General features: G+C 44.2%; 1 protein-coding gene across 11 annotated transcripts in view; it reads left to right on the plus strand.

Annotated features, from left to right (window-relative positions):
• Window positions 1-247: 247 nt before the first annotated feature.
• The window catches only part of TMPRSS5 (transmembrane serine protease 5), a 92,386-nt gene continuing 71,120 nt past the window's right edge, over window positions 248-21,513 (plus strand). For 10 of the 11 annotated variants that reach the window (XR_008290685.1, XR_008290682.1, XR_008290681.1 and 7 more), the window contains exon 1: window positions 248-444. Coding sequence is in view for 4 of the 11 variants with exons in the window: in XM_027036537.2 (XP_026892338.1) it covers window positions 382-444 (63 nt within the window). In the remaining 7 variants the exon portion in view is untranslated. Of the gene's footprint in view, window positions 445-14,088; window positions 20,341-21,513 lie in introns of those variants that run through there. The other variant, XR_008290679.1, reaches the window with a different exon arrangement.

The raw sequence follows: 21,513 nt of genomic DNA on the forward strand, positions 1-21,513 counted from the left end.
ATGGGCTCTTTCATGCAGGCACACTAAATTATTGACAATGTGTTGAAACATACTTTGTGTCATTCTAGCTTCAGGAGTATTGTCAGAGCTGATGAAATCTCATGTCTAATAAGGTGTGCTAAATTGCTTGGAAAACAACTTGCTGCAGCTGACCGCTTAAACAGCATGCACTAAAGATTTGCCCTTTCCTTACCACTAAGGTGGCCCAATTCTATTTTGTGTTCCCTCTGTGCGAAACCAGGACATCTCTACTGAAGATGGTGATAGATTGTATTCCTTATGCAAAACGGTGGTGGACGAGGGACCCCAAGTGTTTGCACCTCTCTCTGAAGAAAGCAAGAACAAGAAATACCAAGAAGAGGTTCCAGTCTATGTGCCCAAATGGATGCCATTCAAGGAATTGATGATGATGTTACAAGCCAGCCTGCAAGAAATTGGGGATCGGTAGGTATTACCCTTTTACAGAGGAATGTGTCTCTCTAAAGATAGCTACAGAGTGCGAGTGCCACTGAGAGCAGTGCTTTTCTCTGTTTCTTAACCAGTTGCTCAGGAAAGAGTTTCATGTTGAGTAACAGTAGTTGGAGCCTTGCCATGATCTCTAATCGTGTGGGTCCCCATTACCACTTTCTCCTGTTTGATAACATAAGGACTTCTTGTTTCATACTATTTTAGTCTTCAGCATGTTGTTTGGCATGCTCTACAGATGGTCTTTCATTTGTAAGAAGTACAACCTTCTGATACCTGGATGGGAAGTGTTGCCTGTTTTAACCCACGGTGGATACATTTTACGACTGGCTTTGATTCGCTAACAGAAATTGACTTTTATTTGTATGGAATATTCCACATCAACCACTGTTTGATGGACCAGCAGTTTTTCTGCAGGGAGTACAGTGGTTTTAGAGATTAAGCATCATACACATAGAGAGGATTCCTCTTGTCTTAAATGTAGCAGATGATGTTTTTCCCACCCCCTGACACCGAACACCATTAGTTAACATTGCTGTGTGGGGTAATTGTATGCTTTATTGTATCATACTTAGTATGCAGAGGTATTGATGCTGCACAAAAAAGGATAGACACAGGTTAGTTACGCATTCATGGATGCTTTTATTATTGTCTTGGTAGATATTAATAATCAGAGTATGCATACCTTGCATAGGGAATCCCTGAATAGGCCTCAAGGTCTCTCCCCATCCTTATAGCTACTTGTCTGCCTATTTTAGCCTGGTTCTTTAGTGAATTACAGGTGCCCCGTTCTATTAGACCAGTCACCCCAGATGTGTCTGAGTTTTTCTCAGCATATATTGTTCATTCTGAAACAAAGAAAGTGACATTTCTGCCTGAAAAAAGTCACATCAAAATACTTCCAACCTCATTATTACGAGATTTAATGTATTTGTTATTTATAAGTCCTCAGTGGATAATAAGATGTCTTTAGGTAAGACTCCAGAGGACAGCAGATAAGAAAGTTTCTTTCTGCTGCTGCAGCCTAATAATAATTCTTTGTGTTGAGAACAGTCACAATACTGGTGTATCTTCTTTTTTTTCTGCCTAGAAAGAATTTTTCTCCTAGAGGTTTCAGTAAACATGAGGATAGTAGTTAATTGGGAACATTTTTTACTGATGAATCTACCTCCGATGGTATAGTTTAAATGCTTTAAAATCATAAAACAAACATACAAAGGAATACAACATGTAACGTATTTACACTTAAAAGGAAACAAGTAAAATGTTCGTGTACCTGTTACCTAATGTAAGAAAAATATTACCGATCCTGCGAAGACTCCTGTGTTTCCCCTCTCTAAATGTTTGTCCCCGCAGGCAGCCACTGTCTCGAATTTTGTGTTCCTTCCTTATTTCCTTTGCTTTCCTTCATAGTTTTGCCACTTTTGCATGTGTCTCTGAACAGTATAAAGTTTAGGCCTGCTCGTGTTTGAACTTTCTGTAAACGGAAGCGTCTGTAAGTTGCTTCTTTCGGTCAATATTGGGTTTTTTTGAAGTTGACTCATGACTGTGTAAAGGGCTGCATGCATGTTTGTCTTCAGAGCTGTAGCGTGTTCTGTTTTACAGATATTTCATTATTGAGACCTGCCGCTTCATGGTTTCACCAGTATTTGGTATCATCAGACTTCAGAATTTTTGCTACTGTAGTTAGTGTGAAATGGTAGTTCGTTGTCACTGTAACTTACATTTCCCTGAATTCTAATGATGTTGAGCATCTTTTTATGGATCATTTGTTTTTCTTTTGTTGTAGCAAATGACCTGTTCACATTTTGCCCTTTATTCTTGTGATTTCATTATTGAGGTTGTTTGTGATTTCATTATTGACTCATGGGAGTTCACTGTGTATTTTTTACGCCAATCCTTTGTTGGTTAAAATTTGTTGCCTGTGGCTCATTTTTTAAAATAGTCACAGATCCCCAGACTCCATGTAACCATGTAAGGATGTGGCCATAATTCTCAAGTTCAAACAGGACTTAGTATAGAATAATGGGGAAGAGACTTACCTTCCTAACTTGGTCTCTTCATCTGACTGTGCTGATAGCAAAATGCAGCCAAGAAGCAGGAGTTAAAGAGATTGAGTGGAGGATCCAGAAAGAAGGGGAAGGATGCCAGCATTTGTTTTACTTCCATTTAAAACCAACTAGCATTTGGGATCCAGTAAGCAGTTTTAAAATCTTGCTTATCCAGAGACATAACAGGAAATAGAATTTTATCTTTTATTTTGCAGGTGGGCAGATGGAAAGGGGCCCCTGGCAGCTGCATTCTCTTCCACTGAAGTAAAAGCTTTAATCCGTGCCTTGTTCCAGAACACAGAAAGAAGAGCAGCTGCCCTTGCTAAGATTAAATAGCTGTATCTTCCCAAGAAAGCCATGTTTTGACTATTTGGATTCCTCTCTTGGCATAATGACTCCTTTAAAGACTTCTTGGAATCATCTGTTAGTTTTGGTGAACCAAGTATATCGTGGAAGTCTGATTTCACCTAAGAACGCCTTACCTCCTGGCTTGTATGAGGCTTTGTTGAAGAACTGGATGTTAAGATAAGCTGTCAAGTGAAGCACCTCAACTTGTTGGCTTCCTAGCCATCCTCCTTTGATAAGACGCTGTAGGGTAGCACTAATCCATGTTGCTTCTGGGCCTTCTGGGGACTGTGTCTGTTGTGAATGTAAGGCCCGGTCTTGGGTCAGGGAATCCAGGGGATTCCATGAGTCAGGGTAAAGAACTCGTGAGCAAATGGTACGTATGTTTTGGTAGACGGGAACTGTGTTTGTCCTCGGAGGAATTAAGGAGACTTCCTTTAATAGTTCTTTCCAATAAATAATGCTTTTCAGAGTTCAGGATGAGTGTCTTTAATAACATGGTGAGCTTTGACAAAAGACACCAACAAGTTTTCTTGTCTTCCACACCATTCTTTTTATTGACAATTATGATCCTCACAGAGGACTCCCTGATGTATCATCTTCTTCTTTCTTGGAAGGCCTAGAAATCCTAGGACTTCCTTTCAGTATAAGTTTTTGACCCTTTCTGCTATTTCAACTAAATTCTATTTTCTTGGTTGGATTTTTTTTCCCCCACCTTCTTAAGCTCCACTGTTTCTGTACCCTACAAAATGACAGAAGTTTTCAGTTGATAATGTTCCTTTGGCATGTATATATGCCCTGAGATCTAACTCTGGGCTCTGGAGCCCAGCCCTTTATTTGCTGGACATAGGTAATTCTTCAGTTCGGCTTCATCTGTTTCTCTTTTCAGCCATCGGACGGAGGTATCCTATCAAAGTTATCCTCGGCCTCTGCAGTCCTTGATGTTCTTCATACTGAAATACTGTTTCCTCTCATGAAAAGAGGGCGAAGGGTGTGATTTTTAGGTGCTGCTGAAGCAGATGCTGCCTGGAAGAAGTTTTCAGTCCATTGGGCATGGTTCCTGAGGCCTTAAGCCCTTGATTCCTGGCACACAAGAACAATTATTTTTTCCTCCTGTCTTCAAGTGTTCTGCCTTCACCCCCTCACTTCTGGTGCAGCTCCTCGTCATTCTGGTTGCGTAGTGTTTCTTTTACCTACTAGAAGAGTCACAGGATAATGAATAAGAAAGAAGCCTGTTTCTGTTCTTAATAAGAGAAATCGGCTGGTTAGTGATAAGCTGTTTGTCTATGCTGAGCAGGTCCTACTATGAGAGCTCACAGAAAAAAGAATGGCCTGAACCCATGTTAGTTTTTTGAGAACAAAGGAGTTGTCTCTCCTGAGAGAGGAGGGAGCCATTTTCACAGGTGAAAAAAATACCTGCTTTGGAAACTTTGTACAATTTCAGGGAGCAGTCTTTTTTCTCCGCAGTCGAGAGAATGGAGAACTAAGGACAGAACTGAAATAAATGCATCCCAGGACTATTACACAGAATAGCAGATTTCTTTTGTTCGTAGAAGCTATTACGGTCGCTTGACAGGTACTGCAATTTGGGGGTGGGATCTCTTGTAACTGAAAAGCACCTCTCACTCTTTCCCTCTCCTCAATAACACAGAAAATTGCATTATAGTTCTCCTGAGGCTGTGTAGACGGTGTCAGGACTGTGTCCCCTCATGAATAGTTTGAAGACCGTGGCACACAGAGCAGGCACAGTCCAGGCTTTTAGGAAAAAGGAAAGTTTTTGTTAAAAGGGCAAGACTGCAGACAGCTTGAATCCACTTGATAGTGGCTTCTGTCCCCGCATGGATCCTGAATTGTTGGGGACTTGTTCCATGTCAGTTTTGCACAAGGGTTTCTCTTTAAAAGGGAGATCCTCCAGATGGCACTCTCACCTCATGCCTGCGAGCATCACAAGGCAGCTAGGTCTGGTCTGTGGAAATTTTGCCCTGCCCCTGTATCCTGGCCTGGGTTAGCCCACGAAGGTCATCCAGACTGTGGACAGCATCCGTCCTGCAAGCTGCAAAATGTCGCCAAGCGATCACTTGTGAATAGATCAAACGGTATTTTCTTTGATCAATACCATTGTTAAGGAAGATGTGGATAATTGACTTCCCATGCTGGTGGATACTTACGCTGTCACTTAAGGCCATGATTCCCAGCCTTTTTTGGGGTTTCATTCTGTTGCTTATTTGATTTCCCAAGATTTTGTCCAGCTGAAAGTTATGACGTGTACACACACACACACACACACACACACACACACACACACACACACCATAGTTTTGTCATAAGAAAACCAGCCCAAAGATGTTTGCCCCAGCTCCACAGCTACTTTGTGCCATGGATGTGTGAAGCTGTGTATAGGAGTAACTGCCTTGTAAGGGGAGATAGTTCTACATGCAGGAAGTGGATAAAGCTATTGGAGATTATCAAAGCACTCTTCCTTTAAAATTGGGTTTTGGTGCCCACCTTCTTCCTAATCATAGACTTGATTTTTGAACATTTGTTTTGTGATGACTCCCTCCTAAAAATACTCATCGTGCTAATAGCCTAAAATCTCCTGAAAGCTACAAAGCCCCAATTTTGAGTTGTTCAATGATCATACGGTTTAGACCGAATTCCTCACTTTGTCATGAGAAGTTTGGTTAAGGATTTTGCGATGGCACGTAATACAACCCGGGAATAGCCTTAGAAACCAAGTTATGAAACATCTGCCTGGAGGTTGGGAGGAGGGCAATAAACCTGATGAGCTATGTATGAGTTCTTCACTCCTCCTCAGAAATCAGGTGCCCTAGATTTGTTTGGTGGGGAAGAGCACCATGGGGGACTGGTACCAAGACCAGAGAGAGACACCTGCCCCCTCCCTGGTCTCAGCCCTCTGTGCAGTTCTAAAACTCCCCGCATTTATTCCACTTACATTTATTGGGTGTCGAGCATCGCCCTAGTCACTGAACAACCTCCCCCCACCAGACAAAAATGTCCTGTCCCTCTGGCGATTTAAATTCTAGTGACAAAGACGGGTGAGAAACAAAGTAAATTAGGCAATATGTCTGAAGATTTTAAGTGCTGTGTAAAGAATACATGTAGAGTGAAAAATGTGAACTCCACTGGAGATCCAGAGAAGGGGGAAAAGGGGAGTGAGCTGCCATTCCAAATAGAGTGGTCAGAGTACGTCTCCTTGAGACGGTAAGTAAGCTGTGTGGCTACAAGATGCAGGTAGTTCTAAGCAGAGAGAGCAGCCCTTGCAGAGCCCTAAGGTGGGAGAAGCATGCCTGGTGAACTCAAGGAATAGCAGAGAGGGGGGAGAGAGTAGGAGGCGGGGAGGTTAGCAAAGTAACAGGAGAAGGTAAGATTGTGTTGGCCATTATTATAAGGATTTGGGTGGTTCCCCTCCCCCTTTTTAACTTAGTAAATGGAAAAGTTTTAGTAGCTTCCAAAAAAAAAAAAAAAGATAGGGGGGGAACATATTATAAAAGTATAGAAAATATTACGCCCCTAGGTACCCATCACCCATCTTCAACAATTATGATCACCCAGGCAACCCAACAGCTCTGATCATCTGTACCCCTCCGTCCTCCCTGCTCCCACAAACACACTGAATGTGGAAGCAAATGCCAGGCAGCCTCTCATTTCAAACCCAGGGCTCATTTCTATGTAAAGTCTGACTCTTGTTTCCTTTGAAGCTTTTTCTTGTTTGCATCCTTTGCCTCTCCTCCTTCCCCCTCTCCTCTGCCGGCAGGCGGATCCCCCACCTGCCTGCCACCCTCCCTGCTTCCCCAACCATACTTCTCCACTCAGGCTCCTCCTGTTCCCTGAACACTGGCTGTGAGATAAACACCTGACTGCGCCTGACGGCTGACTCATGCCATCACTTCCCTTTTGAGCCTCCTCTCTGCCCCGGCCGCTTGCTCCAGCTAACCCAATCCTGTAGTTTCTGGGTTATAAGGGTGCCCAGCAAAGACCTTCCACTTGTTGATTGTTTCATCAGAGAGGATATCCTCTGATGAACCAGATTTTAGAACCCTCTTAGAACCAGATTTTCCTGGGTTTTTTCCACAGAGATTGTCTTCACAGACATGGTGACGTAGCTCCAGCTATTGGGTCCAAGGTCGGGGTATTGGCTGGAGTCTGCAACTGGTTTGGTTTAAGGCAGGGCAACCCTCTTCCCTAAGGTCTGCCTGGTGGAGTGTGGGGTGTAGAGTGGCCACTGCCAGGTTTCTGTCTCCCATTCCCATTCTCTGACTTTAAAAGAATAGTAACTGTTTTCGTTTGCACGAAGGGCTCCATTTATGCTTGATTAACATGGAAGATGATAAAAATGATGCATGACATTAAGTATGTCAGATTAACTTTGTTATAAATTTAATTTCATTTCAGCACCAAGCTGTGTTCCTAAATGTAAAGCCTAAATAGTTTGCCACATCTGTATCTGCATTATTATTACTTAAAATGAAAAAATTAGGACTTCTTGCTCACCAACTATCTATTTAGTAAGGTGTCCTGGGATCTTCTGTAAAATTAACTTCGATGGCATTGGTCCAAAGTAGCAGTAGATCTTTTGCCTCCTTTTTCAAAGTTGGGGCCCTTGCTGTTGCTCACAAATAATAGCATGGGTTTGGGATTACATGTGCACTTTCATTTTTAAGTCCTGTGGGGTAGAATTCATCCGAGTCTGAAATTATGAGCTCATCGGAAACCCAGCTTTGCTTTTTCTGTCTTCTCACCTATCTTTGGCTTCATTTTCCTTTCAGCGATGTCTGTTCTATCCTTTCCAGGCTGAAGATCATTCTCCTTGATAGGGAATATGGAAGCATAACAGTGTTGGAATAGTTCAGTGTTCTCTTGGTTTTCAACATCACACCATCAGCTCCCAGTGGAGCTGAGCTCTTTCGATTCTTTCCTTTCACGGACTATACTCCCTCCCCCTCCCCAGCCCCCCCCCCCCACCCCTGCAAGCTCCTTGAAATAATGTTTCTTATAAACTTCAGCACATTCTGGGCTTTGATCTTTCTGAAGCTGTTTTTCTGTGTCCAGGCCATTTTGATACTTTTGCTTATGAAGGGACTGTTTGTTGTTGTTTTGTAGAACTCATTGCTGGTTTCCATTTGCAGCCAAACTGCTGCTTTTGTGTGTGTGTGTGTGTGTGTGTGATATCATCATATTTTATTATATTGTCAGATTTTCACTTTCGAACTCCCTCCCCCTCCCCTTTCATCCATAGTGTGATGTCTTTCTTTTAAAGTCTTTGGCCGTGAGATCATTTCTGGCAACTGTCTGTGATCTCTGAAATACGCCTCCCTAAAGCCAGGGCCCATGCCTAGACCACATCGTTTCTTCCTTGCTTGTTGTGAAATTTGCAATTGTCCTCTATCTGACGTTTTGGATAAAAAGTGCCTGTTTGCCTCTTTGACTTTCTGAAAAGCAATTATTAGCAAGGCTAATAGTTAAAACAAAACAAAACAAAACACAACACTGGGCATTCTGGGTTTTAGCAGAGTGGGGCTTCTGGGAGTCTTACGGGAGAGTTGAAATTCCCTACCGCCCGGTGTCAATTTCTTGTTCATTTTAGAAAAATATCAGCCACCTCTTCCATCTGGCTGGGGGGAGGCAATGTTACTTATTCTTTTTCTGCTTCCCTTTACCTCACGTGCCTCGTTGCTTAACGTTCACTTAATCAACCTATGATAATTTAACTTGGGGTCCCTGAGAACTCCACAGAATCTTAACTTGTGGCTGTTGTTTGTCTCTTACCAATTTCTGCCAGCAAAACAGTAAGAAGGAAAGAATAGTTCAGTTAGAGGAGAAGCAGACCTATATGACAGCTTTCTTTTCATAAAGGCAAAGCCACAGTCTCATTAGGAAAGCAATGCTATTCTAACACGAAGTGAAGACAAGTAAACACCTTTGAAAATTTGTATTCAAGTGTGTTTTGCCTTGGAGTTTGCTTTAGAGCAAAAGAAAGGGGCTCCTGAGAAAGCCTCCAGGCTGAGATTTCTGGTTTTTGGTTTCATCATCTTATCTTGGGAAAGACTAGCAGGAGCTATGGGGACAAAAAGGGCAGGGAAGAAAGACTGAAAGGGACTCCATTCTGGTCCTTTGGAAGATCTTCTCGGTGGCCAGCTGGGCCGGCTGGCCTTGGGAGGAAGGAAGGGTGGAAGGGGCCTGGTTGGAGGGTGGAGGGCTAGCACAGGCTGCGGGGTCACAGGGACCCAAGGCTGCACTTTCTCAGCTCTGTGACCTTGCATGAATTATGTATTTTCTCTGACTCAGAATTTGTAAAGTGGGGACAATCGTGTGACTGAGCTCACGGGCTTGCGAAAAAGATGAAGTGACTTAATCTATGCTAAGTACACAGCACAGGACCTGGCCCCGAATAGTGATCACAGACCTGTTAATTCCAGTGTCCAGTGCTTCAAACTCAATTTACCCAATTTAGGATTTAATTTTGTAGGCAGTTCCCCAACTAAACTGGAACTCCTTTGAGGGCAGGAATGGTGTCTAATGCTTTTCTTGATATGGAGCTGGGCAGAGTAAGCCTGAATATTCACCGAGTGGTTTGAAGTCAACCCCACACGATGTGTGACATTGTAAGCCACCTAAAGAGAGTAGCGGGGCATGGGGGTGGGGGGGGGCACCTTTGCTGTGTGAGCTGGAGTGTCATTTTTTTTCTTTAAAGTTTTTATTTTATTTATTTTTGAGAGAGAGAGAAGGAACAAATGAAAGAGGGGCAGAGAGAGGGAGACACAGAATCCAAAGAAGGTTCTAGGCTCCAAGCTGTAGCAGAGTCCAACATGGGGTTTGCTCCCACAAACTGAGAGATCATGACCTGAGCCAAAGTCAGGATGCTTAACCAACTGAGTCACCCAGACACCCACTGGAGTGTCCTTGTAAGTAACCTGTGAGGCCTCTAACATGGGAAGGAATTGATCTGGGGACCCAGGGGAACTTCTTCCCTTGGCTATGTGTGGATATTTGTATTTATGTATATGTTTAAAACATGTTTACAATTTATATAACCTAGAGACACAAATTATCTTCAGTTCTTCTTATCAAGAGTCTTCAGCACCAATTATAGCCCTGACAGAGTCCCTGAAACACTGCCAAATTCTGTAAGACTTTCAAACTGGTGAGGATCAAACCATCCCAATGCACTTGGAGTTTAGCATACATGATTGACATCTAATTCTTCATAGGGTGACTTTTAAATAGCATAGGCAGTTAACCAAAACAGCCAATTTGCCAATAATTCTGTACAGCTAGGGCTTTATTATATGAAACGCTACTGGAAGTGGTTTTCCATTTGGTTTTGTTATGATGATTATTTTTGGGTGGAGGTGGGATGATTTAAGTAAGAAGCTTTTTGTTTTCCCCCAAAGTCTATATGGCTGTCTCCAGGAGTGAGCATGAGAGGGAGGCGATGAGAGAGAGGGAGGCCTTGGGGGCTGAATACACTCCCCTTCTGTTCCAAGGCTGCCAGCAGAAATGCAGGAGGGGACTTTTAAGCAGAGAGCTGAAGTCCCTGGTTGGAGAGACAAAGAGCAAGTGTGCAATAAATTCAGTGGGGCAGAAGGAACCGAGTAAAGGGAAACATTCATCATAATGTTCACAGAATCCCGCAGACGGTGTGGTAATAATCAGGTGAACGTGCACTTTGCAGTTACTTTACAAAAGCGCCTTGTGATCATCACCGTCAGTATTTGCTGGGTAGTCAGAAGTTCCACTGGCGGCTCTGCCTCCTTGTTGAGGGGCTGGATCTGTGCAGCCTGGACCTGGATAAGCCAAAGAGTGTGTTTCCACATTTACTCCTAAAACCGCTCCTTTGAAGAAGATATGTGTCCCTTTTGCAGACGAGGAGTCAAGGCACGGACAGGTCAACTGTCTTGCCTAAATACACACAGTGAGTAATACAAAGTCAGGGTCCCAACCCAGGTTTGTTTTGAGTCCAGAGCTGGTGCTGTTTTTACTGTTCTCATGAAAAGTCCTTTCCCCCAGGGGTCTTCCTGCCTCTCATATGTGTCCAGAGGTATTAGTTGGCCAGAGCTGCTAAAACAGAGTACCTCAAACTGGGGGGCTTCAACAGCACAGATGTATTGTCTCAGTTTTGGAGCCTGGAAGTCCAAGATCAGGTCTGTTCTAGTCCTGTCTCCTTGGCTTGTAGACGGCTGTCTTCTCTTTGTCTCTTTGTATCATCTTTTCTCTCTGCATCTCTGTCCAGATTTCCCCTATTTTCAAGGACACCAGTCATATTGGATTAGGGCCCATCCTAATGACCTTCTTTGAACTTGAATACCTCCATGAAGACCCTGTCTCTAAATACAGTCACTTTTATTTTATTTTATTTTTTATTTTAATTTTACTTTATTTTATTTTATTTAAATTTTTTTTTAAAGTTTATTCATTTCGAGAGAGACAGAGAGAACAAGGTAGGTAGGTACAGAGAGAGAGGGAGAGAGAGAGAATCCCAAGTAGGCTCCGCACCGTTGGCACAGAGCCCAATGCGGGGATTGAACTCATGAAACGTGAGACCACGACCTGAACCGAAACCAAGAGTCAGACACTTAACCGACTGAGCCACCCAGGCACCCCCATAAATACGGTCACGTTCTGAGTTAAGGCTTCAACATATGTATCTGGGTAGAGGGAACACACAACTCTCCCCATAGCAGGTCACACACTCTAGCAGCTGTGCTTTAGACGCTTTGTTTACAGGAACAGGACTTTTCCTATTGCCCATCATTGTCTTTGTCTATTTTATTTAATCTGTTAACTAACAGCCATGAACATAGTCACCTTTGAAGTGGGCCTGCTCACTGGAGTGAGTCTCAGGTCAATAAAGCATTCAGTGGGCTCTAATTTAATTAGTCAAGTTACTGTGACAGCTGCTTTGTAACCCTGGTTCACAGACTGGCAGAGGACAGAGACAAGACTGGCAGAGCTCATTGTCGATTCCAGGCATCCCTGATGCGGCCCCAGGGCCCTCGGAACTTTGCTTCTGTTCCGGCAGGAAAAGAGAGGGGAGCTGAAGTGGCATTAGCATTTTTCTAGCCTGGGTATATCTTTTAAAACTGAATGGGAACCAGAATAAAAGGAAAGACCGTTGTGGTTTTGTGCCCCTCCTTCCTCATCTTGCCACATACCAAGTCAGTTCTCCCATAATTTGGAGGGTTTCCGAAAATCGCCGCCGCGGAAACTTCACGGGCTGATGCTGGTTTTGTCAGCTGCTTCCACCCCACCTGTCCGAGCTGGCATGGTTCCTCAAACCTCTCCCTGTCTCCCCCACCTCAACCCCAGTCTTCGGCTTGCCTCTCGCTCCAGGGACCACTGACCTTGGCAGTCTCTCACTGGTCTTCCCAGATCTGCAGGGGGCAGCCCTGGAGGGGTGGGGGTGGGCAGAGAGCGCTGATGTAAAATCAGAAGACATGATTTTCTCCTTGCTCCTGTCACTTGGCCTAGCCGTGTGAACTTGGGCAAAACAGTTAGCTCCTCTGCTCTCTATGCCTGGTCACTTACCAGAGATAGAAATTCCTGTGTTGCTCACCTTCTGGGATGGTCGTGAAGACAGAATAAACATCAAAGACGCTGCCCCTACACAAGCTGATGTGAAAACAAAACTCTCACTTTGCTTATGTTGATTTTATCATCCGCCATATTACCGGGGTCATGGTGTGGTCTCTGTGTTCTGCATGTGTGTGTCTGAGCTGGACTGAGTTCCCAGAAAGCAGAGCGCCTTGTGCAGTGCCCGACCCTGCACCATATACTGGCAGGCATGAATGGGCTTTGGGTGACTGATGAGAGCAAGTCTTGGAGAAGAAAGGAAAGACCAGTGGGTGACAAAGTGGGTATCCGAGAAGGTTGCACATGGAGAGAGTGACTTATTTTCTCTGAGTCACAAAGGTTTTACAGTCATATCAGTTGTTAGATACTGATTTAAAATGTCAGGTGGCTATTGCTGAACTAGAGCAGATGTTTGGGAAGTTATTTTTAATCAACCACATGATTGATATCTTTTGCTACTCCTTTTTGTCTTAATTAAAGCAGGTGAAAATGCCCTTTGTGTCCAATAGTGACACCACTGATTCACCATGTGGGGAAATCTCCTCGTAGTCCATGTTTGACTGAGTATTCCATAAACTTGTCTTTAGACAGAAATTTGAATGACTCCCAAAGTTGACCTTTTATTTATTTATTTATTTTTTTGAGACAGAGCGCAAGCAGGGGAGGGGTAGAGAGAGAGGGAGACACAGAGTCCGATGCAGGCTCCAGGCTCCGAGCTGTCAGCACAGAGCCTGACGAGGGGCTCGAACAGGTGAACTACAGGATCATGGTCTGAGCCAAAGTTGGACGCTTACCCGAATGAGCCACCTAGGCGCCCCCAAAGTAAACAGCTTTTAAACAAAGTTAAAAAAGGAAAACGTAGTTGCTTAACAAAATGAACAGTTTGGGGTGGTATTTTTATTTATGGTATGTAAATTATAAACTTCATATTTTATCCCTGAGCTTGAGAAGTCCTCCAGAAACCATGGATAGTTCCTTCCTTGTAGGCTTAGAAATCATTTCCTAGAATACAACTTGGGTAAGTTTTTGTCTGAATATTTGAACAAGGGAGGCCTTGTTTCCCTATCCTCTTGGGAATGCATGCTCCTGCGTGGGGACAAGAGAGTTGTTTTTGTTTTTTGGGTTTTTTTTGTCCTTCCCACTTTTTTGGCTGCCTTAGTGGCTGATGCAACAGGAGTGCAGGGCAGGACAGAATGGAGCTAATTTTTTTTTTTTTTTTCTAATTTGGGGACTATGATGTGCTGCTTACTGGGCAAAGTGCTAGGAGTAACTCTATGCAGACAGACATACCTTGTTTTATTGCACTTCGCTTTATTGTGATTTGCAGACTGTGTTTTTGTTTTGTTTTGTTTTGTTGACAAATTAAAGATTTGTGGTAACCTTGCATCAAGCAAGTCTGTGACACCATTTTTCCAACAACATTTGTTCACTTCATGTTTGTAATGTCACATTTTGGTAATTCTTGCAATATTTCTAACGTCTTCATTATGATTGTATTTGTTAGGGGGACCTGTGGTCAGTGATTGCAGCTTGCTGAAATCTCAGTTGATTGTTAGCATATTTTAGCAATACAGTATTTTTTAAATGTTTATTTATTTGAGAGAGAGAAAGAGGGAGAGACCGAGCATGAATGGGGGGGGAGGGGCAGAAAGAGAGGGAGACACAGAATCTGAAGCAGGCTCCAGGGTCCGAGCCGTCAGCACAAAGCCTGAAGTGGGGCTCAAACCCATGAGCAGTGAGATCATGACCTGAGCTGAAGTCAGAGGCTTAGCCGACTGAGCCACCCAGGCGCCCTGCGCAATACAGTATTTTAAAATTAAGGCATATGTATTGCCTCTTTAGACATAATGCTGTCATTGCACACTTACTAGACTACAGTACAGTGTGAACATAACTCTTATATGCCCTAGGAAACCAAAAGATTCATCTGACTCACTTTATTGTAATATTTACTTTATTGCTGTGGCCTAGGACTGAACTAGCAATGCCTCCAGGGTGCGCCTGTATAAAAAGAAGCCAGTAATTTTGGATTTAGGGGATGCAGTGAGAAGTTTTGCGATGGGTTGACAGCTGAGCCATATCTTGAAGCATCAGAAGCTTTCTAATTATGAAAACATGAGGGAAGGACATTCTAGCCCGAGAGCACAGCCTAAGTGAAGAGTGGAAATGGCATCCACTTGAGGAATATTCTAGAAATTTGACTATAGTTGGAATATAGTTTACGGGGTATGTGTATGGAGGGGGAGGATGCAATGAAACATGAGGCCAAAAAGAGGAGGAATCCTGATAGCCATGTGGAGGATGTGCTATGTGGGGCTGAGAAGAAAGGCAGGGAGATTGTTTAGAAAGCAAGAGATGATAGGAGTCTGAACTAAGGCAGGGGGGTGAAACGTCCCTGACTGGACAGGATGGTAGAAGAGAGGAAATAAAACAGACTGGCAGGTGCACATGTTGATTGATTGCATCAACAGACTTTACTGAGCACTTGCCACATGCCAGTCACTGTGTGCAACTGAAAAGACGAAGATGAAGAGACAGTGTCCCTGGTCTTGAGGGCTTACCACCAATTAGCCCTCAGCCATGTCCCATATGCCTGTGATGCATGAACTACAAGAGGGGGCTATCCAATGTGGAGGCTGTTGGAGGAGGTGGAGGGACATTTAACTTAGGTCTTTTTCTTTTAACTTTATTTATTTATTTTGAGAGAGAAAGAGAGAGCAGCAGAGAGAGAGAGAGAGAGAGAGAGAGAGAGACAGAAAATCCCAAGCAGACTCTGTACTGTCAGTGCAGAACCCAATGTGGGGCTCGAACTCACAAACTGTGAGATCATGATCTGAGCCAAAATCAAGAATCAGACGTTTAACAGACTGAGTCACCCAGGTGCCCCAGGCATCCCTTACTTTAGATTTTGGTCAGAGTAACAAGATGTAAGAGAGTACTCAGAAAGCAGTGTGCTAATGAATAAACAACCGATTACTATATGAGATCACATAGCTATTCTTTTCCTTCTAAATACACTTTTATCCATTTCTTTGTATTCAATGCAAGCAAAATGGCAACAGTCAAGGTTTCTTGGCTGCCTATTAATACGCAGTAATGGTCTAGAATAAGTTAACTGGATCTCGCATTTTCCCAATTTTCACTCACTAAAGCTTTCTTTTATTAGATTTAGGTATCATTAATTTCTTCATTGAGAAAATTACTCTGCAGAGGGTTGGGTGGAAGGAGGTATGCCGTTGGGCCTCGTTAGACTGTGGGATGGCATTAGAGGGTCCGATGGCTTGAACTATCCCTAGTGGAATGAGCCAAACTGAGCTGGGAGGGGGTGGGAGTTGTTTGAGGGGACCTGGGGATATTGTAGATACAGATGGATGATGAACAGATAGAGGCTGGATGAGAGCGAGAGAGGCATTCCTGGTACAGATGAAGCCACAGAAGGGCATGAGATGGAACTGAAGGGGACGTACAGAGCCTCTCGAAATCTTGATCCTGCATTTCCCCCCACGTGTGCTCTCATGAACTACACTGGAAGCGCCAGACTTTCTTCCTCTGGGAAAGAAAGAGAGAGTGATTATGGGGGCCATCTCAGCAAGTCTGAAATCAGTAGGGCAGGCAGTCAGGAACAGAAGATCATGGGCAGGCTTAAATCCACAAACAAGAGCTGAAGCTGTCACCCACCAGTAGACAGGAAGGGGACATCAGGAGCAGGATGGAACTCCATAGGCGCTAGCCAGAGCTGTGGTCCACAGGGGGACCTTCTTCTCGCTGAGCCCACATGTTCTGTGAAGACATGACGTGTGGGGCATGTATGTGGTAGGAGTGGGGGGAAACCCTGGACCAGACGTCAGGAGACCTGGGCTTGGACCACCTCCAGTTTCCTGTAGCATTAATGGTAGATTCAATGGTAGATCCTTTCAACAAAGTTTGTAAGTCCGAGAATTCGGTATAACTTGAACTTAGGTATTTTTTCTCTGTCTGAAAGTGCCAGGGCCCCTCTGAAGGACAGCTGATATTTTTGAGAATAGTCACTGTAGGAGGAGAGAAAGCAAAATTTCAAGGTTCATGAGTTGAGGCTTATCCATAGACATGGTCCTGGGAGTCAGGGAGTTGTCAGGGGGAAGAAAGTAGAGGAGCAGGGTCAGAACTAGGATGAGGCTGTATTTGAATCACCATGGTAAAAATAGAGATCCCAGGGCCTTCGTGCAGAGGGGTGTCACGCTTCAGCTGGTTTTCAGATGGCACACCCTATGGCACAAAATTTAAGGAGGCATCACTCTTAGAGTAGTCAGGTACTAACACTCCACTTGCTAGTGACTACCTCCTTACACTTTGCACCGTAGGCTCCTGCTGCCTTACCCTGGTGGTGGTATTCTGTCCAAACCAGGGAAACAGCCAGGGCCCTCAGAATAGCTCATCTGGGATGGAAGGAGTAGCAGAGAGAAAGAGAAGGGAGCCTTCTTAGGTAGCAGAGCAGAGAAGGATGGCCAGGAAGAGGCCGGTCTCAGTGTAATCTAAAACCCACGCTTTTTTTTTTCAGTTTTATGGAGACTTATGATTGATAAACTTGTGATTGTAAAATTAAAGTGTGCATCTTAATGATGTTGATGTCTATGTGCATTGTGAAAGGGTTCCTCTCGTCGAGTTTATTAACACATCTATCACCTGTTTTAGACATATTTGTTTACTTACTTGTAGACATATTTGTTTACTTACTTTTTGGTGAGAACATTTAAGTTATATACTCTTAGCAAAATCTAATCATACGTTGCAGTGTTATAAACTACAGTCACCGTATTATAACTTACATGAGTTGTAAGGTGAACAGGATGCTCAGGCCTTCCATGGAAGGAACTTGGAAGCGAGCTCCATTGCTCTGTGTGTAGCTGTAGGTTTGCTGTGTCTGTGGAAAGAAGTGAGTTCAGGAGCTTTTTGTATATCATCATCTTGAACCAGAACCCCTTTATTGATTGCTTCCCTACCCCCTGAATATGGGCCATACTTTCTTATTTTGTGTGTGTGTGTGTGTGTGTGTGTGTGTGTGCGCGCCTCACCATTTGTTGTTGGAAACTGGATTTTAAATGATATAATACATCAACTCTGGAAATCAGATTCTCCCTCTTCCCTGGTGTTTATTGTTGTTGATGTTGTTTGTTTAGTGACTTTTCTGAACGAATTCTGTAATGTCTATGTATTCTTTGTCATGTGTGGCCACTGAAGTCTCTGCTCAGTCAGCTTAGTGGTCAGCTAAAGATTGGACAGAGATTTGCTTTAGATGCCTAGAACCAATAAGTCTCTCAGTCTGTGCAGAGGCTCTAGGGGCATGTTGGGGCAGGCCTTCAACAATCAGCCAGGAAGTTTACAACTCTGCCTTAGCCTTCACTTCCTACTTTTTTAGAGCATCAAGGTTAGCCAGAGACGAAAGCTTAGGACCTTCCTGAAGTCTTTCCTAAATAAGTACACAGCCCTGGGTATGTGCACATTCCTATGCATATGCATGCTTTCTAGATTCTCTGGAATATTTCAAAATCCCCTTATGGACACCTTATTCCCCAGCTTTTTATTTTAAGGTTTTTGATTAGCTTATTGTTTGCCCCAACTGTTATCCATTGCCTCAGGCAGCCATAAAGGCCCACAATTGTCTTTGATTGTTTTCAACAGACCTCCTTAGGGAAAAAGCTCTTCATCCTGGGCAAGCTCAGAGTCCAGTCAAAGTAAGATGGCCTTGCAAAAGGGATCTTCCAGACAGTTCAAATAATGACTGCTCTCTGGAAATGAGGCTTTTTGAAGGAGCTCCAACCCTCTTCTACCTCTGACTACCAAGCTGCTGATTTTCCCTGTGATCATGGGATGTTGGTTCCTAAGGCTACTTCAGCGCTGGAGAGAGGGTGATGGAATTAGAGCAAATTAAAATGCCATAAAGCAGGGCGCCTGGGCGGCTCAGTCGGTTAAGCGTCTGACTTTGGCTCAGGTCATGATCTCACGTTTTGTGGGTTCGAACGCCACGTCGGGCTCTGTGCTGACAACTCAGAGCCTGGAGCCTGCGTTGGATTCTGTGTCTCCATCTCTCCCTGCCCCTCCCCTGCTCACACTCTGTCTCTCTCTGTCTGTCTCTCTTTCTCAAAAGTAAATAAACATTAAAATGCCATAAAGGCTCACTGTTCTTACAAAGATTGTGTCCTTTTTCTTGAATAAACACTTTCCATATTAAGCTCTTGGTTAATTTCCAGACTTTTGAGGAAGTTGATTCTGATAATTTTTTGTCAGTTTTCTCCTTGCTTTTGTGAAGAAGAGAATTTTCAGAGGGCTTTACTCTGGCATTTTCACTGACATCACCTGTAACATATTTGAAATGCCCTTCCCTGTGATTGCCTTCTCATTTCTTAAAACACAGCTCAAATGTCTCCTCTATTATAAAGCCTTTTCTGTGTCCTCTGGGCAAAGGACTCGGTTATTTCTTTATCTTCCTATACATCTATGTTGATGCCCCTGTTATTTCACTTTTCACAAATAATTATTTACACCTGTTCCTGTGTCTTCCCTCAGCCTGCAGTTTCCTAGTTTGTGACGTATTCATTCTCCATGCCCAAACTAATTCCAGACACAGTAACTATTCATCTATGTAGGCAGAGGGGTATTTGTTTTAGGGGATCTCAGAGCCTAGCCAGGGAATTCTCAGCTCCCACCAACAGTTCTTTCCTCCTCCTTCTGTGATTCATAGCTGACCTCTGTCTCTTCATTGTATTAGAAGTGTGGGGTGCTGTGTGTGATTACCATAAGCTCAGAGTTGACACACTGAATGTAAGAGGAAAATAGCAAAAATAAAGGCTGTGTGGATGAGGTTCAACAGTAATAATCATAATAGTGATAGCAGCTAATAGTTACTGAGTAGATTCTCTGCTAGATATCAGGCTAGGAGCTTTACATTCAGTATCTCCTTCATTTCCAACATCAGTCCCATGAGGTGGGTACTATTCCTTATTTTGCAGGTGAGACAGTAAGGGAAGTGGCAGATCTGGGGTTAGGTGAAAGCCCGTATTCCTAACTGTTCTATCTGAGGGGTCCGTGGGAAGCATTTGGAACAGGGGAAGCCACACAAGTCTTTTTTCTTCCTTGGGACCTGTTCTGCCTCTCTGAAGAGCTGTGGTTCCCAGGCGTGCTCAGCTCAGCCAGGCCGCTTTGTGCTTTGAAGCAAGATAGCACTGGGGGCTCCTGTAGTAACTGGTCCCCAGGGCAGCTGGGGGGAGAGACCCCATTTCCTCAGCATTGGGGCAACAGGTGTAGCCCTGAGGAGAGAAACGACTAAGATTCCTCATTATCATCCCAATTCCAACATGGTGACAGCCCCACACTGCTGGGAAAGCCAACCCACACAGAGATGAGATGTAATCCAGAGGGCTCAGAAACATTTCAACAAATGCTAATATCAGTCTTTCCAATACAGCCCTGTCAGCAGGAAGGGGGAATGTGCTAGCATGCATGGGGCACACTGTTTGGCGCAAGGGACCTGGTTGCTAAGCAACAGTAGCTGGCCTCCCCTCCTCCCTATAACCTTTTTCTCTGTTTCTAAGCTTCTAGTTAGCAGATGGGAGGGCCTGAGGCTGCCCAGCCCAGCCCAGCCCTTGGCCCCTTTCCCTGCAACAAGGGGTCTATTCATGGTTTCTGAGCAGATTTATTGTCTCTTTGGCACGCGCGTGCACGCACGTGTGTGTGTGTGTGTGTGTGTGTGTGTAGTGGGGGGAGGATAAAGGGAGGGGCCCTATGTGAACTAGGGAAACCTCACCCTCCAACCAAGCTGGCTGGGCTATTTAATCAATGCTGATCCAAGAACAGGAGCAGAACCCTGACTAGCAGACCCTGAGGCTTTACATTGGTGCCACTGACCCAAATGGTAAGGCTGTACCTACAACTGTGCTATCCCTGACCTGGCCTCTCTCTCTCTCTCTCTCTCTCTCTCTCTCTCTCTCTCTCTCTGTCTCTGTCTCTCTCTTTCCCCCCGCCCCCCCGGGGCATCTAGGGATGCCTAGACCAGTGAGGAAAGGCAGAGAGAGAGAGAGAGAGAGGTAAATGAGCACAATATAGGGCCAAAACAGGTGCCTTATGGGTTGAAGGAAACTTCTTAGAGCAGTGATGTCTAGCTATGTCTTAAAGGGTCCTAGGAGTCAGCTACAATGGGAGAAAGGACAGCAAGTGCAAAGTCTCTGTGGTGTGAGAGCACGTGAAGGCCTGGAGGACTGGCATGTGTGTTAGTATGATCCTGAATTCCACTGAGGAGGGAGTCATGCTGGCAGCTGGGGATGGAGAGGTGAGGAAGGGTGAGATCACAGGGGATTTTCTGAACCATGTCTTAGGACTTTGGATTTATCAGACTACAGAGATTCATTTGGTACTTTATTATTATTATTATTATTGTTATTATTATTATTATTTTAGAGGGTGGGGGGAGAGGGGCAGAGGGAGAGAGAGAGAATCTTAAGCAGGCCCCACACTCAGGGAGGAGCCCATGATTGAGCAGGGCTCAATCCCATGACCTGGAATCATGACCTGAGCTGAAATCAAGAGTCGGACGTTCAGCCAACAGCCACTCAGACTCCTCTCATTGGGTCCTTTAAAGATGAGATTAACTTGCTCATGTTTGAATTTTAGGATTGCTCTGACATGGAGAATGAATGGAGACAAGAACTAGAGGAGGGAGATTACTCGTTGGGTAGTAATGGTGATCACTCTTATTTTACAAATGAGAAAACTGAAGTTTGGAGAGGTGTTAGGCTGCAGACCTAGCTTTGAACTGCTCTTCCAGTATTTCCCCCAAGATCTTATTTTCCATTACTCTTCTTCACGGCACATGAACTTCAGGCAAACATATAACTTACTCTGCTCTGTGCTTTTCCACCCCCATGCTTTTGCCTCTTCAGTCGCCTAGAACACCCAATGCCCATATATGTCCATGTAGGCCCCGTGCGTCTCCGAGGGCCTGTCTCAGGCTGCCTATTCTGGGAAGCCTTTTTTGATCTCCCCGGTGAGAAGTAAGCTCTGCTTCTGAATGCCAATGGTGGTGAAACTG

Source organism: Acinonyx jubatus, chromosome D1 (assembly GCF_027475565.1).
Source record: "Acinonyx jubatus isolate Ajub_Pintada_27869175 chromosome D1, VMU_Ajub_asm_v1.0, whole genome shotgun sequence".
Classification (NCBI taxonomy): domain Eukaryota; kingdom Metazoa; phylum Chordata; class Mammalia; order Carnivora; family Felidae; genus Acinonyx; species Acinonyx jubatus.